This window comes from Podarcis cretensis (genome assembly GCF_951804945.1).
Source record: "Podarcis cretensis genome assembly, chromosome: 11".
Lineage (NCBI taxonomy): Eukaryota > Metazoa > Chordata > Lepidosauria > Squamata > Lacertidae > Podarcis > Podarcis cretensis.
In genome coordinates this window covers 65,408,915-65,425,399 of record NC_137180.1, presented here as the reverse complement: position 1 = coordinate 65,425,399, position 16,485 = coordinate 65,408,915, and the positions used below count along the sequence as shown (strand labels likewise).

At 46.1% G+C, this 16,485-nt stretch overlaps 1 protein-coding gene across 1 annotated transcript; it reads left to right on the top strand.

The window, feature by feature from the left end:
• The first annotated feature begins 3,557 nt into the window (after nt 1-3,557).
• Nucleotides 3,558-14,179, top strand: LOC307226493 (C-C motif chemokine 19-like). Its single transcript, XM_079995195.1, has 4 exons — nt 3,558-3,755; nt 5,384-5,507; nt 10,400-10,496; nt 12,165-14,179. Exons 1-4 carry the CDS (start codon nt 3,677-3,679, stop codon nt 12,186-12,188), a joined length of 324 nt encoding a protein of 107 aa, XP_079851321.1. The 5' UTR covers nt 3,558-3,676; the 3' UTR covers nt 12,189-14,179.
• Nucleotides 14,180-16,485: the final 2,306 nt, after the last annotated feature.

The window sequence follows — 16,485 nt, the reverse complement described above, 5'->3', positions numbered from 1 at the left end:
GCACCTGGAGAAGTCTCTGCTGGAGAGAAAGAGCAGCTTCATCTGAAAACTTCTACAGATGGCTTTTAGAAGGCTGCATAGGAGCCATAAAGCGTATTTCTTAAGTCAGTTGCAGACATTGTGGTCAGCACAGAATGAAAGGCTCATCAGAAGAGAAAGGGCCCCGTAGGCAGCAGTAAGTCAATGGAGAAAGTGCCCATCTAATATTCAAGTGGGAGGCAGTTCCAAAGGGCCAGTGCCTCCAAATTAAAGGAATGGACCTCCTGAAAAGATGCACTCACCTGCCGGGTGCAGAGACGATATTGGAGGTATCCTGATCCCAAGCTGCATAGGGCATTATCCTTCCAAAACAGCGTCTTGAACTTAGTCAGGTCACTGACTGGCAGCCAGCACAATTCTCCCAACAGTAAGATAAGTTGCTGGCAATAATCTCCCCCCATGAGCAGGTGAGTTACTGCATTTTGCCTTGGCAGGGAACCAGGCAGAAGGCCTTCTCGGTAGTGGCACCCGCCCTGTGGAATGCCCTCCCACCAGATGTCAAAGAGAACAACAACTACCAGACTTTTAGAAAACATCTGAAGGCAGTCCTGTTTAGGGAAGCTTTTAATATTTGATGGATTACTGTATTTTAATATTTTGTTGGAAGCCTCCCAGAGTGGCTGGGGAAGCCCAGCCAGATGGGCAGGGTATAAATAATAAATTATTATTATTATTAATATTGGCTGCAGCTTCTGACCAACCTTAAGGGGCTGCCACACATAAAGTGCCTTGCAGCAATCCAGCCTGGAGGTTACCAGTGATTAGACAATAGTGTGGACAGGCTATCCTGGTGCAGAAACGGCCATGGCTGTCTTACCAGCCAAAGATGGTAGATGGCATTCTTAGGCACTGAGGTCACCTGGGTCTTTAGCAACCAAGATGGATCCAGGAACACCCCAGATTACAAACCTGCTGTTTCAGGGGAGTAGGACCCCATCCAAAAGCAGGCAATTGATCAATGACCTGGACATGGGAACCCCAGAGCACATCCATCTTGCTAGCATTCAGACCAGTTTATTGGCCTTCATCTAGCCCACCATTGGCCAAGTAAGCTTTCTGGTCACCCAGAGGTCATTTTCCCCCCAGTGGTATGGGGAAGGGACTCCGTTCACTCTCTGGGGCAATACTTGGGTTTCCGTGGTGTTTCCTTTCCCCACAAGCAGTCAGGTGTTCCAGGAGCAGCTCAAAGCTTCTTTATGAGGAAATGCTAAATGAAGGCACAGAATTATGTCTATAAACTGAGCAGGGGATAGGGAGAGGGAAGGGAGAAACCCAGGGCACTTCCAGACAGTCGCTATGCCGGTTGCGCAATTAAGGTTGATGGGAAGAACTTGCACAAACAGATGCTCTTGAACCCCAAATCAGACTTTTTGCAATAAGGAAAATGATGGGAAATGCACTGCAAATGGGTGGGGAATAACATTTACTTGATGCGGCACCGGGGACTTCCAGACATCCACCCTCATCTCTTTGTGGAGAGGTTAAAGGTAAAGGTCAAGGGACCCCTGACCATTAGGTCCAGTCGTGGCCGACTCTGGAGTTGTGGCGCTCATCTCGCTTTATTGGCTGAGGGAGCCGGCGTACAGCTTCCAGGTCATGTGGCCAGCAGGACTAAGCCGCTTCTGGCGAACCAGAGCAGCGCACAGAAATGCCGTTTACCTTCCCGCTGGAGCGGTACCTATTTATCTACTTGCACTTCAACGTGGTTTCAAACTGCTAGGTTGGCAGGAGCAGGGACAGAGCAACGGGAGCTCACCCCGTTGCGGGGATTCGAACCACGACCTTCTGATTGGTAAGTCCTAGGCTCTGTGGTTTAACCCACAGCGCCACCCGCGTCCCTGTGGGGAGGTTAGATGCTGTTAAAAACATAAAACAATGTTCCTTGAAATTCCATCTTCATTGTGACCAGACAGTGGCTGCTGTGGTCTAGTCTGTGAAATGGCCTCCCTTTCTTTGCACACATGGACCTGAAGAATGTAAGACTATAAAAAGAGCCCACAAGCAGGAGCCGAGCACAAGAGCCCTATCCTGCCCTGCTATTTGCAGCAACTGGCATTCAGAAGCATTGCAGCCTTGACTGTGGAGACTGTGGAGCATAACCAACCCGGCTAGTAGTCCTCAATATCCCTCTCCTCCTCAATGAATTTGTTCAATCCTGTGTTAAAGCCACCTAGGTTGGGAGCCATCACTGCCTCCTGCAGGAGGGAGTTCCCTAGTTTAACTATGTGCTGTATGTTGTGTCAAAGCAAACATTACCCCCCCCCCATTTCCCAGCATTTCCCCCAGCACTTTCCTTCTTGCAAAAAGTACGATCTTCTGGAGGAAGTGAGTTTTCTGCGCAAGGCCTCCCAAAATCAAACCATAATTCGACAGTGTGAATTTGGTGGTATAGGACTGGATCCCACTCCGAAATTGCAATTGACAGGAACCCTACAATGCAAATGGCAAAACAGATCGTTCCAGCATCCCACCACCATTTGAACCATAGCTCCTTTTTGCAGAAACATCAGCACCCATTAGCAAGCTCCTTTAAGCTTTTTATTTGACCCAGCCCTGTAGCCCTAGTCTTGGAGAACTAGACCAAAATTAACAAAATGAATTTCAATAGAGACAAAAGTAATGTTCTACACATAGGCAGGAATAAGCAGCTGCGCAAACGTAGGATGGGGGACACCTGCCTTGCTAGTAGTACATGCAAAGGGGATCTAAAGGTCTTAGTGGACCACAAACTGAACATGAGAACATTGTGATGCAGTAGCATAAAAAGCTAATGCTATTCTAGGCTGCATCAACAGAAACATAGTCCTGCTCTATTCTGCCTTGATCAGACCACACCTGGAATCCTGTGTCCAGTTCTGGACACCACAATTTAAGAAGGATATTGACAAGCTGGAACATGTGCAGAGGAGGGCAGCCAAGATGATCAAGGGTCTGGAAGCCAAGCCTTATGAGCAGCGGTTGAAGGAGCTGGGTATGTTTAGCTTGGAAAAGAGGATGCTGAGAGGAGATATGAGAGCCATCTTCAAATATCTGGAGGGCTGCCCCATGGAAGAAGGAGCAAGCTTGTTTTCTCCTGCTCAGGAGGGTGGGACTATTCTTACTAAATATCAGGAAGAACTTCCAGATGCTAAGAGCTGTTTGAGAGTGGAATGGACTCCCTTGGGAGGTGTTGGGCTCTACCGCACTGGAGGTTTTTAAGCAGAGGTTGGGTGGCCATTTGCCAGGGATTCTTTGGCTGTGGTTCCCCTACTGCAGGGGGTTAGACTCTGTGACACTTGGGGGGTCCCTTACAACTCTACAGTTCGATGATTCTGCCTCTCTCTGCCCAAGAACCCCTTCACATTCTCCAGGACTCAAGCCACGTCCCTTGAGCAAAGAGACCAAGCCCTCAGGTGCTGCAGCAGGCTGGCATTCCTGGCACAGTGCCCGAGCCACAAGCCCTGCCTGGGCCTCTTCTTGCTCACCTCTGTCTCTGGTTCCCTGGGATTTCCTCTGTTACTCACACCAAGAAAGTGAAAACGAGAGCAAGGGATCGCAATAAATAGGAGAGGTGGAAGCTGGCTCCACACTAGAGCATCAGTTACCCAGGGCTGGCTGGGTCGTTCTTCCTCTCTGTGGCATCCTTGGCACCCAGAGCATGGCAGCAGGCATGGCAGCACACGGTGGCGGCTGGATCCTTGGGTTGGTGGCTCTCTGTGTCTGGAGCACCCAGCAGGGTAAGAGACAACATCTTCTCCCCCCTTGGCTGCCACACTGCTGGGTCCAATGTTCAGGAGGTCTTTCGGCTGGGCCTCTCCAGGGCAAGGGAATCCTTCGTCTTCCTCTCTCCCTTCCTGAATTTCACTGCCTTGAAGTTGGCACTCAAGCGTTTCCCTGCCAATGCTCTCTGGCTCCCTGTAAATGATGGGGAAGTCCCTCGACCTGGGCTGTGTCCCCTAGCGGTTAAGCCTCCTCCTTGGCAAATGGTGGGTCTTCGCTAGCGCTTGCTCTGGAAGCTGCAGTCGGTGCAGAATGCTGCAACGCAGTTGCTGACAGGAGGGAGGCCTTGTGCCCAGAGATATGCACTGGTTTCTAATCTGATTCTGGGCCAAGTTCAAGGCCTTAGTGTTAAATCCCTTAGCAACTTGAGGACCAGTTTGCCTGCAAGATCACCTTGCCCCACCTGACCGCTTCAGTCAGCCGAACTGGCACTGCTGCAGGTGTCACCCCTTTCTCATTTGTAAGAAATCAATCTTTTAGTGTGGCCCCTCTAACTCCCTGCCAATTGACACCAGGCCAGCACCTTCCCTGTGCCCTTTCCAGCACCTGCTGAAACATTTTTGTTTAGAGAAGTCTGTCCAGACATCTATAATGTAAAATGTACTTTAATCTATGTTTAGCTTATTGTTGATTTTATGTTCTGAATGATTTGCAAAGTTGTTTTCATGGTTTTTTTTAAAACTGATAATATTATGGTTTTGCTCTCTTTGGGGCTTTTTTTAAATCATCAAATGGTGTATACCTTTTCTGAAATAAAAATAAATACTATTTGCCATTTTAATGCCCACATGTCTTGTTTGGAAAGACCCTTTTCAGACTGATTGACCCTTTTCAGACAAATGCTTTTTCATGTTTGCTGCCTTATATTTGCTGCCATGTAACCACAACACTGAGGGACGCGGGTGGCACTGTGGGTTAAACCACAGAGCCTAGGGCTTGCCAATCAGAAGGTCAGCGGTTCAAATCCCCGTGACGGGGTGAGCTCCCATTGCTCGGTCCCTGCTCCTGCCCACCTAGCAGTTCGAAAGCACGTCAAAGTGCAAGTAGATAAATAGGCACCGCTCCGGCGGGAAGGTAAACGGCATTTCCATGCGCTGCTCTGGTTCGCCAGAAGCGGCTTAGTCCTGCTGGCCACATGACCCAGAAGCTGTACGCTGGCTCCCTCGGCCAGTAGAGCAAGATGAGCACCACAACCCCAGAGTCGGCCACGACTAGACTTAACAGTCAGGGGTCCCTTTACCTTTTTTAACCACAACACTGGCCTCTGCTTCTGCTACTATAGCCTTGTAGTCAGAGGACCCTGGAGATTTGGGCTATGCAGGTAGATGCTGGCAGCCAGTACCTTCTGGAGGAAGCTGACCTGATGGATGAAGATGCTGTTGCTCCTTTCCCCTTGCCCACTTGCCCACTTGCCCACTTGCCAGCTCTGGCTGGGCTGGGCCTGCTGTGGCAGAGAAGGGGCAACGGGTGTCCTTGGAGCAAGGCACTTCTCTTTCTCTAACCTGGATTGCAAAGTGAGCCGAGAGAAGGGCAGACCCTCCATTTCCCCTCCCTTACACATTGATTTTTCCTTTCTTTTCTTCAGTTTCTGGTGATTATCAGGTCATGGACTGCTGTGTGAGAACCAGCTCAATGCCCATTCCTGCCAAAGTTGTCCGAGATTACCGGGACCAGTATGTTCAAGACGGCTGCCCAGTCCGGGCTGTGATGTAAGTTGTGGCCCCTACTTTGCATTCCAGGAGTCGGCTTTTTAAAGGGGGGTGGGGCAGGCTAGTGTGTAGTTAGATCATCGTGTGCCCTTGCATAGACCTCTAGCAAATCAGAGAGAGGAAGAAGACAGGGGGTGCAACACAAGCCTTTTTAGGGCGCAGGACCCGGTGAAGTGTGTTCAAATTACAGGAAAAGAGATTCTGACTAAACATTAGGAAGAATCTTCTGGTGGTGAGAGCCTTCAACAGTGGAGCAGACTCCCCCAAAAGGCAATGGGCTCTTCTTCATGGGAGGTTTTTAAGTAGAGCTGGGGTGGCCTTCTGTCAGAGGCAGGGACCGATTTAGGTTTGATGAGGCTGCGGGTGGCGCTGTGGGTTAAACCACAGAGCCTAGAACTTGCTGATCTGAAGGTCGGCGGTTCGAATCCCCGCGATGGGGTGAGCTCCCATTGCTCTGTCCCTGCTTCTGCCAACCTAGCAGTTCAAAAGCACAAAGTGCAAGTAGATAAATAGGTACCGCTCTGGCAGGAAGGTAAACAGCGTTTCCGTGTGCTGCTCTGGTTTGCCAGAAGCGGCTTAGTCCTGCTGGCCACATGACCCGGAAACTGTACGCCGGCTCCCTCGGCCAATAAAGCGAGATGAGCGCCACAACCCGAGTCTGTCATGACTGGACCTAATGGTCAGGGGTCCCTTTACCTTTACCTTTAAGCTACTGAAGGTAATGGGACCCTTTATATGTCTAGCTGTCCTTTGTCAACAACAAATTGTTGCTGTTTTTTGTGTGGGATATATGCTATATGGTAATTTATGGACCTTATAAGTATCTCAAGCCATTTGCACATAACAAAATCTGTATTTTATCAAAGTAATTGTTGAACTGAAATACAATTTTAGGGAGCATCATAGGAGCCTACACAACACAAAACACTGTTGCTGTACGTAGATTTTATTTCATTTGTTTTTTATCTCATATTTTGGAAATGTACATCCAGTTTTTTCCCCTTTGAATTTTGGGGGCCCTAAGCTATAGCTTGTTTAGCTTATGTGTAAATCCAGCCAGAGGTTCTTTAGCTGCGATTGCTGCATTGCAGGAGGGTCAGCCTAGATGACCCTTGGTGATGAGTCTACGATTCCTTGGGTGTTTTTAAACAGAGCTCAAACATGCTTAGAAGGAAAAGAAAGGGCTGGAACCGCAGCCGGCAGGGACAGCGCAGAAGAGGCGATGCACCACGGCTGAATTAACTTTGCTGCCGATTAACTTTGGTGACAGCAGATGCTTTTCATCCTGGGTGTCCCATTCCCACCTTCCTGGCTGCCCTCTTGCAGACCTTTGTGGCCCCCATTTATCTTCATTCCACATCTCCTCCGCTCCAGTGACTTTTCTCAGTGGTGCTGAATTTACACGCTTCCAGTCACCTTTGGCCAAGCAGTCAAGTGTGCAAGAAGCCCGTGGCAGCTTCTTCCAGGACGAAGTGTCTGCTGTGGGAACGGTCTGGAGCTTCAGCCTTCCCTTGTAGGAAGTACACAGCTTGGGGGTCAGGTTGGAGGTGCTGCAGGGTTGGAGCGATGGTACCCCACCTGGCATGGAGGATCAGTTGACCCCCATGAGAGGGGTGGCTGGGATCCTGATATGCTCAGATGATTCCCACAAGGCCAGGTGCGGGGAAAGGAACAAAGGATTCTCCCCACTTCCATTCCTTTATGCGCTTCCAACTTGATGGGAATTCCTCCTATCAGCACGCAGCAACCACTAGGCAAGATGGCTGTGCTCTGCACCCACAGTTGCAAGCAGCACAGCTTCTGAAGGCCAGTTTTTGGGAACCACAGGAGGGCTTTTGGGCTCAAACCCCTTTGAGATATCTGGTTGGCCATTGTGGGAACCGAAGGCTGGACTTGCTTGACCCCTTTGGCCTGATCCAACAGGCTCTTCTTATGTTCTTAACCAGCCATCCCAGACCCAAACAGCAGCTGATAGGTCAAACTTCCACCAACCTGATGCTCTACGGAAACTGCGGACTTCAATTCTCATCAGCACTAGCTGGCTGGGACAGATGGGAGTTGTAGTCCAAAACAGCTGGAGGGCATCAATTTGGGGAATCTTGGCAGGAGACATTCTCCTTCTCTGTCCCATCTAGTTGCCAGCCATGTGCTGTTGAGCAAGAGCACACTATGTGGAAACTGATTTAGTTTTTTAGAAAAACCCTAAATGAAGTAATATTGTGTTGGCTTTGTAGTAATGGGTGTTGACAAACATTGTTTCCAGTTACTATGAGTTGACTTCTTGTTCTGGGCCTACAAAGTTTAGTAACCCTATCTTATATTAAATGAGGACTTCACAGTCCTCCTTTGAGATGGGTGTTGGGTTGTCTTAGGAATACTGTAATTCAAAGTTCAGAGGAGTTAAGCGTGCCTGTTTTCATCTAGTTTAAGAAGTGTCTGTTGTCTGGGACAATTGGTGTAACCAGAAACCTCTCCTTGCAGTCTCAGAGCCTGCAATCCCTGGAGTCCTGCATTTCTTGTAACCTGACATCGCTACAACCCATTCCATGCTCTGTTAAACCCACAAGAGGGAAATATCTGTTGCATTTCCATTCCTCTGCCCTCCCGCTGCGAACAAAGAGAGCAAAGTTCAGGTGTACACGGTCTTCCCCTGCTACTATCTAGGCACATAATGGGATCAACTTCCATGCAAATAAAATGACTTCTGTGGTCTGTGGCTTGCAGCCAAAAGCGAGGCTGAGAGAACATTGCACAAACTTCAGCCACCGTGTCCCGTTCACAGCGACTTCCCTGGAACGGTGCCAGGCTGTGCAAATGAGGTGGAACGAGATCCCATCAAGGCAACTTCGGTTGCTTTCAAGAAGTGGCAAAAGTGTTGAGTTGCACGGACCATTTCCCCAGGCAACTTAATCAGGGATTCTCACCTGAAAGCATGAAAGAGGTCTTTTGGCCCCACCTTTTCTCCTGGGGGGGGGCAACGTGGCAACTGCTGCCTATAGATCTCTGGTGCCCAAACTTTTTGGAGGCCCTACCTGCTTGTTTCCATAAATTTATCCCCAGTGCCCCCTACCCAACTCCAAAGAAAAACATTGTTCAGAATAGTGGTTCCCACTAAGGAAGAGAATAATGCAATAAAATTTGAAACGGTAACAATTAATTGCACATCTATTCAAAATCCAATGAAAGCTACTTAGTTTAGTTAATTCAACGAAATGTGTGAACTTGATCCAGTGATCCACTTCCACCCTCTTGCCTCTTAGCAACCCCAAGGTAATCCCACTGCCCTTTCAGGGGCCACTACCTCCATGGATAACAAGCCAGGTCCCAGCTAAAGAAGAATGGCAACTTACTGTTAGACCCTAAAACTAAGAATTTGTCAAGAATGTATAATTTGCTGTTGAAATGGAATACTCAGGATGAAATGGTGAAATCTGCTATGATTAAATGGGCACAAGATGTTGGACATAACATTATGATGGCTGACTGGGAACAGTTATGGACCACAGGTATGAAGTTTATGGCATGTAATGCCTTAAGAGAGAATATAATGAAAATGATCTACAGGTGGTACATGACGCCAGTCAAGCTTGCAAAAATTTATCATTTGCCCGAAAATAAATGTTGGAAGTGTAAAGAGATTGAAGGTACATTCTTTCACCTTTGGTGGACATGCCCAAGGATTAAGACTTTCTGGGAGATGATTTATAATGAAATGAAAAAGGTATTTAAATATACCTTTCAGAAGAAACCAGAGGCCTTTCTCCTGGGCATGGTCGGCCAATTGGTGCCAAAGAAGGATAGAACTTTCTTTATGTATGCCACAACAGCAGCAAGAATACTTATTGCAAAGTACTGGAAGACACAAGATTTACCCACCTGGGAAGAATGGCAGATGAAGGTGATGGACTATATGGAACTGGAGGAAATGACTGGCAGAATCCGAGACCAAGGAGAAGAGTTGGTGGAAGAAGATTGGAAGAAATTTAAAGTTTATCTACAGAAACATTGTAAAATTAAGGAATGTTAGAAGGATGTTGGAATGAAGTAATGTGGTTTTAGCAGAAATGATATAAAGGATTAAGTAAAAATGGATTGTTAATTGGTGAAAGAACAGAATGTAAAATTATAGTATATTAAGATAAATCATTAGGATAAAAATAAAGATGGAAAGGATTTGCTGAAATATCTAATTGAATTAGAATACAAAAAAGGGAGGTGTGAGGAAGTCAAGGAAATAGGCAAAGGAAAGAAAGTTATGTAAAGGATTGATTTGTTTTTTTTAATTATCTGCATCTTCTTTTTGTGTTTTTTTCCCCTTTGTTCTTGTATTGTTCTGTATTTCCCCCCCCCTCTGTTTAAATATGTTCTTTATTTTTTCTTTTTGTAACCTTTAAAATCTCAATAAAAATCTATTGGGGAAAAAAGAAGAAGAATGGCAACTTAAACTGATGGAGCTTGCAGACCTAACTTATAGAATAAGAGAACAAGAAGAACATTCGTTTAAAGAAGATTGGAAAATGTTTATTGTATATATGGGGGGGGGGGGAATTTTGTATACTTGATAACGTCGGCAGCATCAAGATAAATTCAACAGTGTAAATAAGGTTTGACGGATGTAATAATGGATGTAAAATATGTGGTATGCAAAATGAACCATGGAAAGAGAAGAAAGGAAGTATTGATATTTTAAGGTTGTTTAAATGAATATTCCAAAATGCAAAACAGAAAAAAATTAATAAAAATTATACAAAAAAGGGGGGAACAACTGCTTTAGACCATGCAATGCAGATATTTCAGTGGGGGGGGGAGGGGGGTTAACAAGAGGGATATCTAAGATGACAGAGGCATCCTGGTCATCTGCTCATATTTTTTCCTGCTCTTTGTGTTTCCAGTTTCACCACCATCAGAGGGAGGAACCTCTGTGCCCCTCCCCATGCCCCCTGGGTGAAGCATCTGAAAGAGACGTTGAACCGCCGAAACCATAACAGGGTGAGATGTCTTTTTTAGTCACCCTTTCCCAGGGAAAATGTACTCTTTGGTGCTAAATTGGAGTAAACGTCAATCCGGAGAAAACTGAAATGGCTGTTTGTTCCAATTGAATACTACAGAGTGGTTTTCCCCAGATGAAAGCTACTGTGAAATCTACCGTATTTTTCACTCTATAAGACGCACCAGACCACAAGACGCACTTAGTTTTTGGAGGAGGAAAATAAGAAAAAAAATATTCTGAATCTCAGAAGCCAGAACAGCAAGAGGGATCGCTGCGCAGTGAAAGCAGCAATCCCTCTTGCTGTTCTGGCTTCTGGGATAGCTGCGCAGCCTGCATTTGCTCCATAAGACGAACACACATTTCCCCTTACTTTTTAGGAGGGAAAAAGTGAGTCTTATAGAGCAAAAAATACGGTATTTGAAGTCTCAAGTACGACCCGAACCAATGGATTCAAATGGCAGCCTCTCTCACAAGCCACCAACTTCTGAGATCCTAGAGGCATAGAGTTGCAAGGGGACCCCATGGTCATAGAATCACAGAATTGTAGAGCTGGAAGGGACGCGGGGTCATCTAGTCCAAACCCCTGGCAATGCAGGAATCTCAACTAACTCTTCCAAGTCAGATGGCTGCCCAACCTCTACTTAAAATCCCCTAAGGAAGGACTTTTGAGGGAGTCCTTTCCACTGTCAACTGGCTCTTCCCGTCAGAAAGTTCTTCCTGATGTTTAGTCAGAAGCTCCTTTCTGGTCATTTGAATCCGTTGGTTCAGATCCCCTCCTCTGGAGCAGCAGAAAACAAGTTTCCTCCACCTTCTGTGTGACATCAGTGAATGTGGGACTGGAAAGGGGTGGCGAAATTAGTCCCAGCAAAGCCAAGAAACTGGGTCTGGAAAAGTCTTGTTGGCTTGTTTTTATTTCATCAAATGTATACACTGCTTGACTGTAAAAGGAACACCTCAAAGCAGTTTGCAAAAAAAGATAAATCAATAAAATCACCACTAAGAGCAGTTAAGAGCAATAATGTAAGACATTCAAAAATGTAAAATGACAACAGACTGAAATCAGATTAAGGGCTCCTTCACACTTCTTCTTGTCTTGTGCCAAGAGAGCCCAGCTCCAAGTGGCTTCCCCCTTGACCCACCCCTTTCCCAGGGAAAATGTACTCTTTGGTGCTAAATCGGAGTAAACGTCAATCCGGAGGAAACCCAAATGGCTGTTTGTTCCGACTGAACACTATAGAGTGGTTTTCCCCGGGTGAAAGCAGCGGGAAAAGAAGATGTGTGGATAAGACCCAAGACTCGCATCAACCTGCCAAACATCTGGGTAGGCTTGTCAAAATGAAAATGCTTTTAGCAGGTGTCAAAAAAAGGCCCTTGAAGGTGCCTGCTTGAGACCAAATGGACAGGGAATTCCAAAACGTAGGTGCTGCCACACTGAAAGATTGAGTCATTACAGTTGGGAAATGGGGGTTAGGCGGGACCCATAATAGGGCCAATTTTGCTGACTGAAGCAGTTTTGACTTCCCTGGTTGTCAGTATACAATGGTGGGCCTTGTGACAACCTGACCTGCTGAGCCCTTCTGTCTGGGTGGGACAACCACCTGAAGAAATGCTGAGTTTGGCAGGATGGGGTGAACTATCCATTAATGTTGCTTTCCTTCTTCTCCCAGAGGTCATCTTGGCGTTCCTTCTAGACGTCCGGCTGACCCCCTTACATCACAGAGGAGGAACCTCCAGCAATCAGCTTCATTCAACGCCTGCACTTCCCCAAAATGGACCACGCATCTAATCCAGCAAGGTCCTTCTTTGTGCTCCTGCGTTTGAGCAGTTTGCCCCCTTGGAAATGGGGGGGTCTTTGCCTCTAGACTATTGTAAAGCCTTTCCACTGCTTTCTCGCATTTGCAAATATCCATCTCGAGTTAGTTGATTCAGACCCCACCAGTTGCAAAAGCTCCCAGCTGTTTGCTACACACACCTGCATACAAAAATCCCAGTTTCCTGAGATTCAAAACTTCCCACTGTCTTAATAGACTGCCCATTTTTTCTTGAGCCGCCTTAGAGGCTGCTTTGTCTTCTGCCTAGGCAAAATCTGGCCACATTCGCTGCTCTTCAGGGAACAGAGAGGTCACATTCAGTGCTGCTAGTTTTTGCTTGGGCTGTTTCCTTGTTATTCCGAAATCTTGAAATTGTGCTGCTGAAGGTGCATTTGGTGGGTTAAGGAGCAAGCAAATTATGAGAATTATGAGGCTGAAAAAGATGAAGGTGACAGGGAGAAGAAGAGGAGGAGAATGCAGAACCGTGGTATAAACCTGGTTTGGGGCAGCTGTGGCCCTGCAGATGTTGCTGGACTACAGCTCCCATCATCCCCTGACACTGACTAGCTTAGCAACATGGGCATATTGTAGAATCATCCTTGGGTGTGTTAGGTGTGCCAGAAGCCTTGGCTTTTTTAAACATGGCCTGGAATTGCCTCTGTGCATGTTTACAAATGTCTCTTAATGGAAATTAAGTCTGAGCTAACAATCATGTATGCAATCTGGGTGCCCAAAAGGTAGTTTTTTTTCTCTTTTATTGGCTAAAACAAATAGCCTGTTATTCAAGGCTAAGAAAATTACTGTACTATCTGCGAGGAACCCTGTGGATCTTGGTGGTGTGATTTGGCAAAAGAAAGAAAGGGAAACTCACAATGATGCAACGGGGCAGCTAGTCAAGATAGTGGAAACACAAGGATGAGAAAGACAGAGCACATGATGGGGCACAAAGGCCCCAATCCGAGACAGATGCAACATTCATAACCACAAAACAGGAACTTTAAGGCAGATCTGGGATGAATTTGCTTCCCAAACTCTCCTTGAACTTCCCCTTTGTGAATTTTGTCGTTCATCTTCTCCAGAGGTTGTCTGATTCCTTGAATATTTGTTGAATGTTTTCTAGCTAGTTGATATTGGGTACCCAATGATATTGGGACTTCAGTGTTTAATGCTTTCTAGCTGGTGCGTGACAGCACATGGGCTGCTTGGCGCTTGACAGCACTGACATCTGAATCTGTTTCCAGTCTTCAGGGATCACTCCAGCACAAATGGTCTCTTCTGCCAAGATAACCTGCACATCTGCTGCAAAACCCCTTATGCATTGCTGAGGATTCTGGGCTCACTTTCAATTTAGGCCAATTGTGAACCAGAAGTGTGGCTTAGAACGAACCCAATATATCTCCATGACAGTGCAGAGCAGAGACATTTTACCAGGCTGCCTTTGAATATCACTTGCAGCGATAATGAAGGTTTGACAGCTGAATCAAACTGTCAAAAGATTCATGAACAAAGGCTAGGGCAATACCAGATGCAAATACTTCACATCCAAAATGTGATTTTCAATGCTGAATTAGAAATCTGAATGACAAACTGGGAAGTTCAGAAAAAGTTGAGTAATTGGGAGCTTTCATTTGAAACCTGATTAACTGGTGAGGGCATCTTATTCCAACGCTTTGCTTTCCTTAATAAAATTATGGATGAATTAATCAGGAGTGTTTTCAAAACCATTTGCGTGGTTTCATGTTATTCTCTATTTTTCTGTCTTCCCTTTGCGGTTGTCCTACAAGTATCTACTCACAGATGCTAAATACAAATGTAATTTGAATTTCCTTCCATTGTGTCTGCTTGCAATCTCTATAAATTCTCAAATAAAAAAAAGGGAATGACCATTAATGTGTCTTATTTGGAAAAAAGTAAGGCTTTTCTGCATGTGGGGCTGCTTGAGACGGAAAGAAAGTGACTGGGAAGATGGCTGGCTCTCCTTCATCAGATACTGTACTTTTCCATGTATAAGACGAGGTTTTTTCCTTAGGAAATTTTGCCGAAAGGGGAGGGGAGGTCGTCTTATACACAGATCACAGGGACATGGGATTGGTTGCCGCTGCAAGCCGGAGATTGTCAGCGGCTATTGTGCGTGTTATTGGTGGCTGTGGCAAGGGCTGGTGTTGATTGGCTGTCTCTGCGGCAATTGGGCGGGCGATTGCTGAGGGGACAGACGATAGGTGGTACAGATGATACTTCTTTTTGAGGGGACAGACGATACTTCTTTTTCTGTTACACATTGTCATCCATCTTATTTAGTATTTCAGTATTTATAACTGAACTTATTTATTCTAATAGGAGTTCTGATTTTTAAATATGATTTTGCAAATATCCTTTAAACACCTTCCAGTCCTTGTCTATCTTCTCTTTTGAGATCCTTCCAATTTCTCCCATTGTTTTGGATATATTGTAATACTCCAGTAATTTGGCAAGCCACTCTGTTTTTGTCAGTATTATACCACTTTTCCAATTTTTTGCAATCAATAGCCTTGCGGCTACTGTTGCGGATAAATATAATGTCTCATCCTCTTCCTTTAGACTTCCTGGTACTATTCCCAATAGAATAGAAGGTTTTCAGAAGGCCTTCCGAATCTTCATGAACATAAGAAGGTGAGAAGAGCCTGCTGAATCCACTCAGTGGCCTGTAGGATCCTTCCTCCTCTTCTAACAGTGATCAACCAAGCCGCCTGTGCACAGTCCACAAGCAGGATTTGAGCACAAGAGTAGCCCTCTGCCTTCCTGCAGTTTCCACTAAATTACATCCCCGTCCAGCTGCCCTTCTCTCACACCTTTGTCCCCCACCGCACAGCAGGACAAGTCCCAACCTCGGGGAGAGTGTGATAGGAATTTTGAGGTCTTAGATATATGTTAAATGTTCATAAATGTACCAACCAAGCATGTACATAGATCAGCACAGGAAGACCGACCTGAAACCATTTTGATTCCCAAACTGAGTAAATGTTTTCTCTGCAAGGTCAAAGGAAAATGGAAAAGCCTCCCCATTGTCTTTTCCTTCACAAATCCTTCTTAAGATATGAATAGGGTATGAGGCTGTGACCTGGCTCAGGAACTTAGTATTTATCATTGCAAAAGACTGGCCAGGCTCCCCAGGCAATCCAGTCAAGAGACCATTAAACAGGTAACCTGGCAGACAGGAGGTAAACAACACACTCAGATTTCTGCTGTAGACCGCCCTTTCTGTGATGTAGGTATGATGTATCTGAGGGGGTGGTCTTGAGCTACACCCCTTCTGTGATGTATGTATGATGTTTCTGGGGGTTGTCTTGGACTCCAAGGAGGGAATTTAAAATATCTATATAAGCGCAGGCACACCTTTGTTTGGGGTTCCTCCTCCTTCCTGCGTGTGGTGAGTGAGGACCCTGTTGCAACAGATCAATAAAGATCCGGCTTACTAGCCGCTTTGCTTCTCAATATTCTCTGCTTGGCCTCTGTTATTTTCTCCTACCAATAGGGAAGCTACATAAGGACTCTATATGGGCTCTTGGATACCCCATAAGGGGGAAAAGGCAGATTTTGATTACAACAAGAGATTAGAGAAAGCGTGTTGAGGGAAAGTGTTAAATTCCTCCCCTTAACAGCTTTTAACTTTTAAAAAGATAATAGAATCGTAGAGTTGGAAGGGACTCAAAGGGCAATCTAGTCCAGCAAGGCAGAAAAATAAAAATTATCAGCAATGTAGGGCTGTGTGCGCGTCTGAGCATGAATGTCCCACCTCCCCTGCCTCAGCCAGGTGTTTTTCCTCTCCTGCCTGGCACATCTGCCCTCAGGGTGGGCTCTGTCAGTGTTATGGCAAAGCAAAGCGCCACTCTGATCGCCACCGATCCCTTGCACATTGTGAAGCTCGCACAAGGAGCTTATTCCAAGTGACAACGGCCCCGAAAGCCAGGGGAAAGTACTTTTCTTCTTTAAGTAGTTGTGCAATATGCTGTGGTTTGAGTGCCTGAAAAACAGAAAACTTTGCCAAACTAGGAGTACTTCTTTGAGGGAAGGTGCCTAGTGAGTGCCACAGGGCACCTGTGTTTCCTGAAATGGGTTCAGTGGGTCACCACTTCCATACCCTAGGAGGGATGCGGATGGCACTGTGGTCTAAACCACTGAGCCTCTTGCGCTTGCCGAT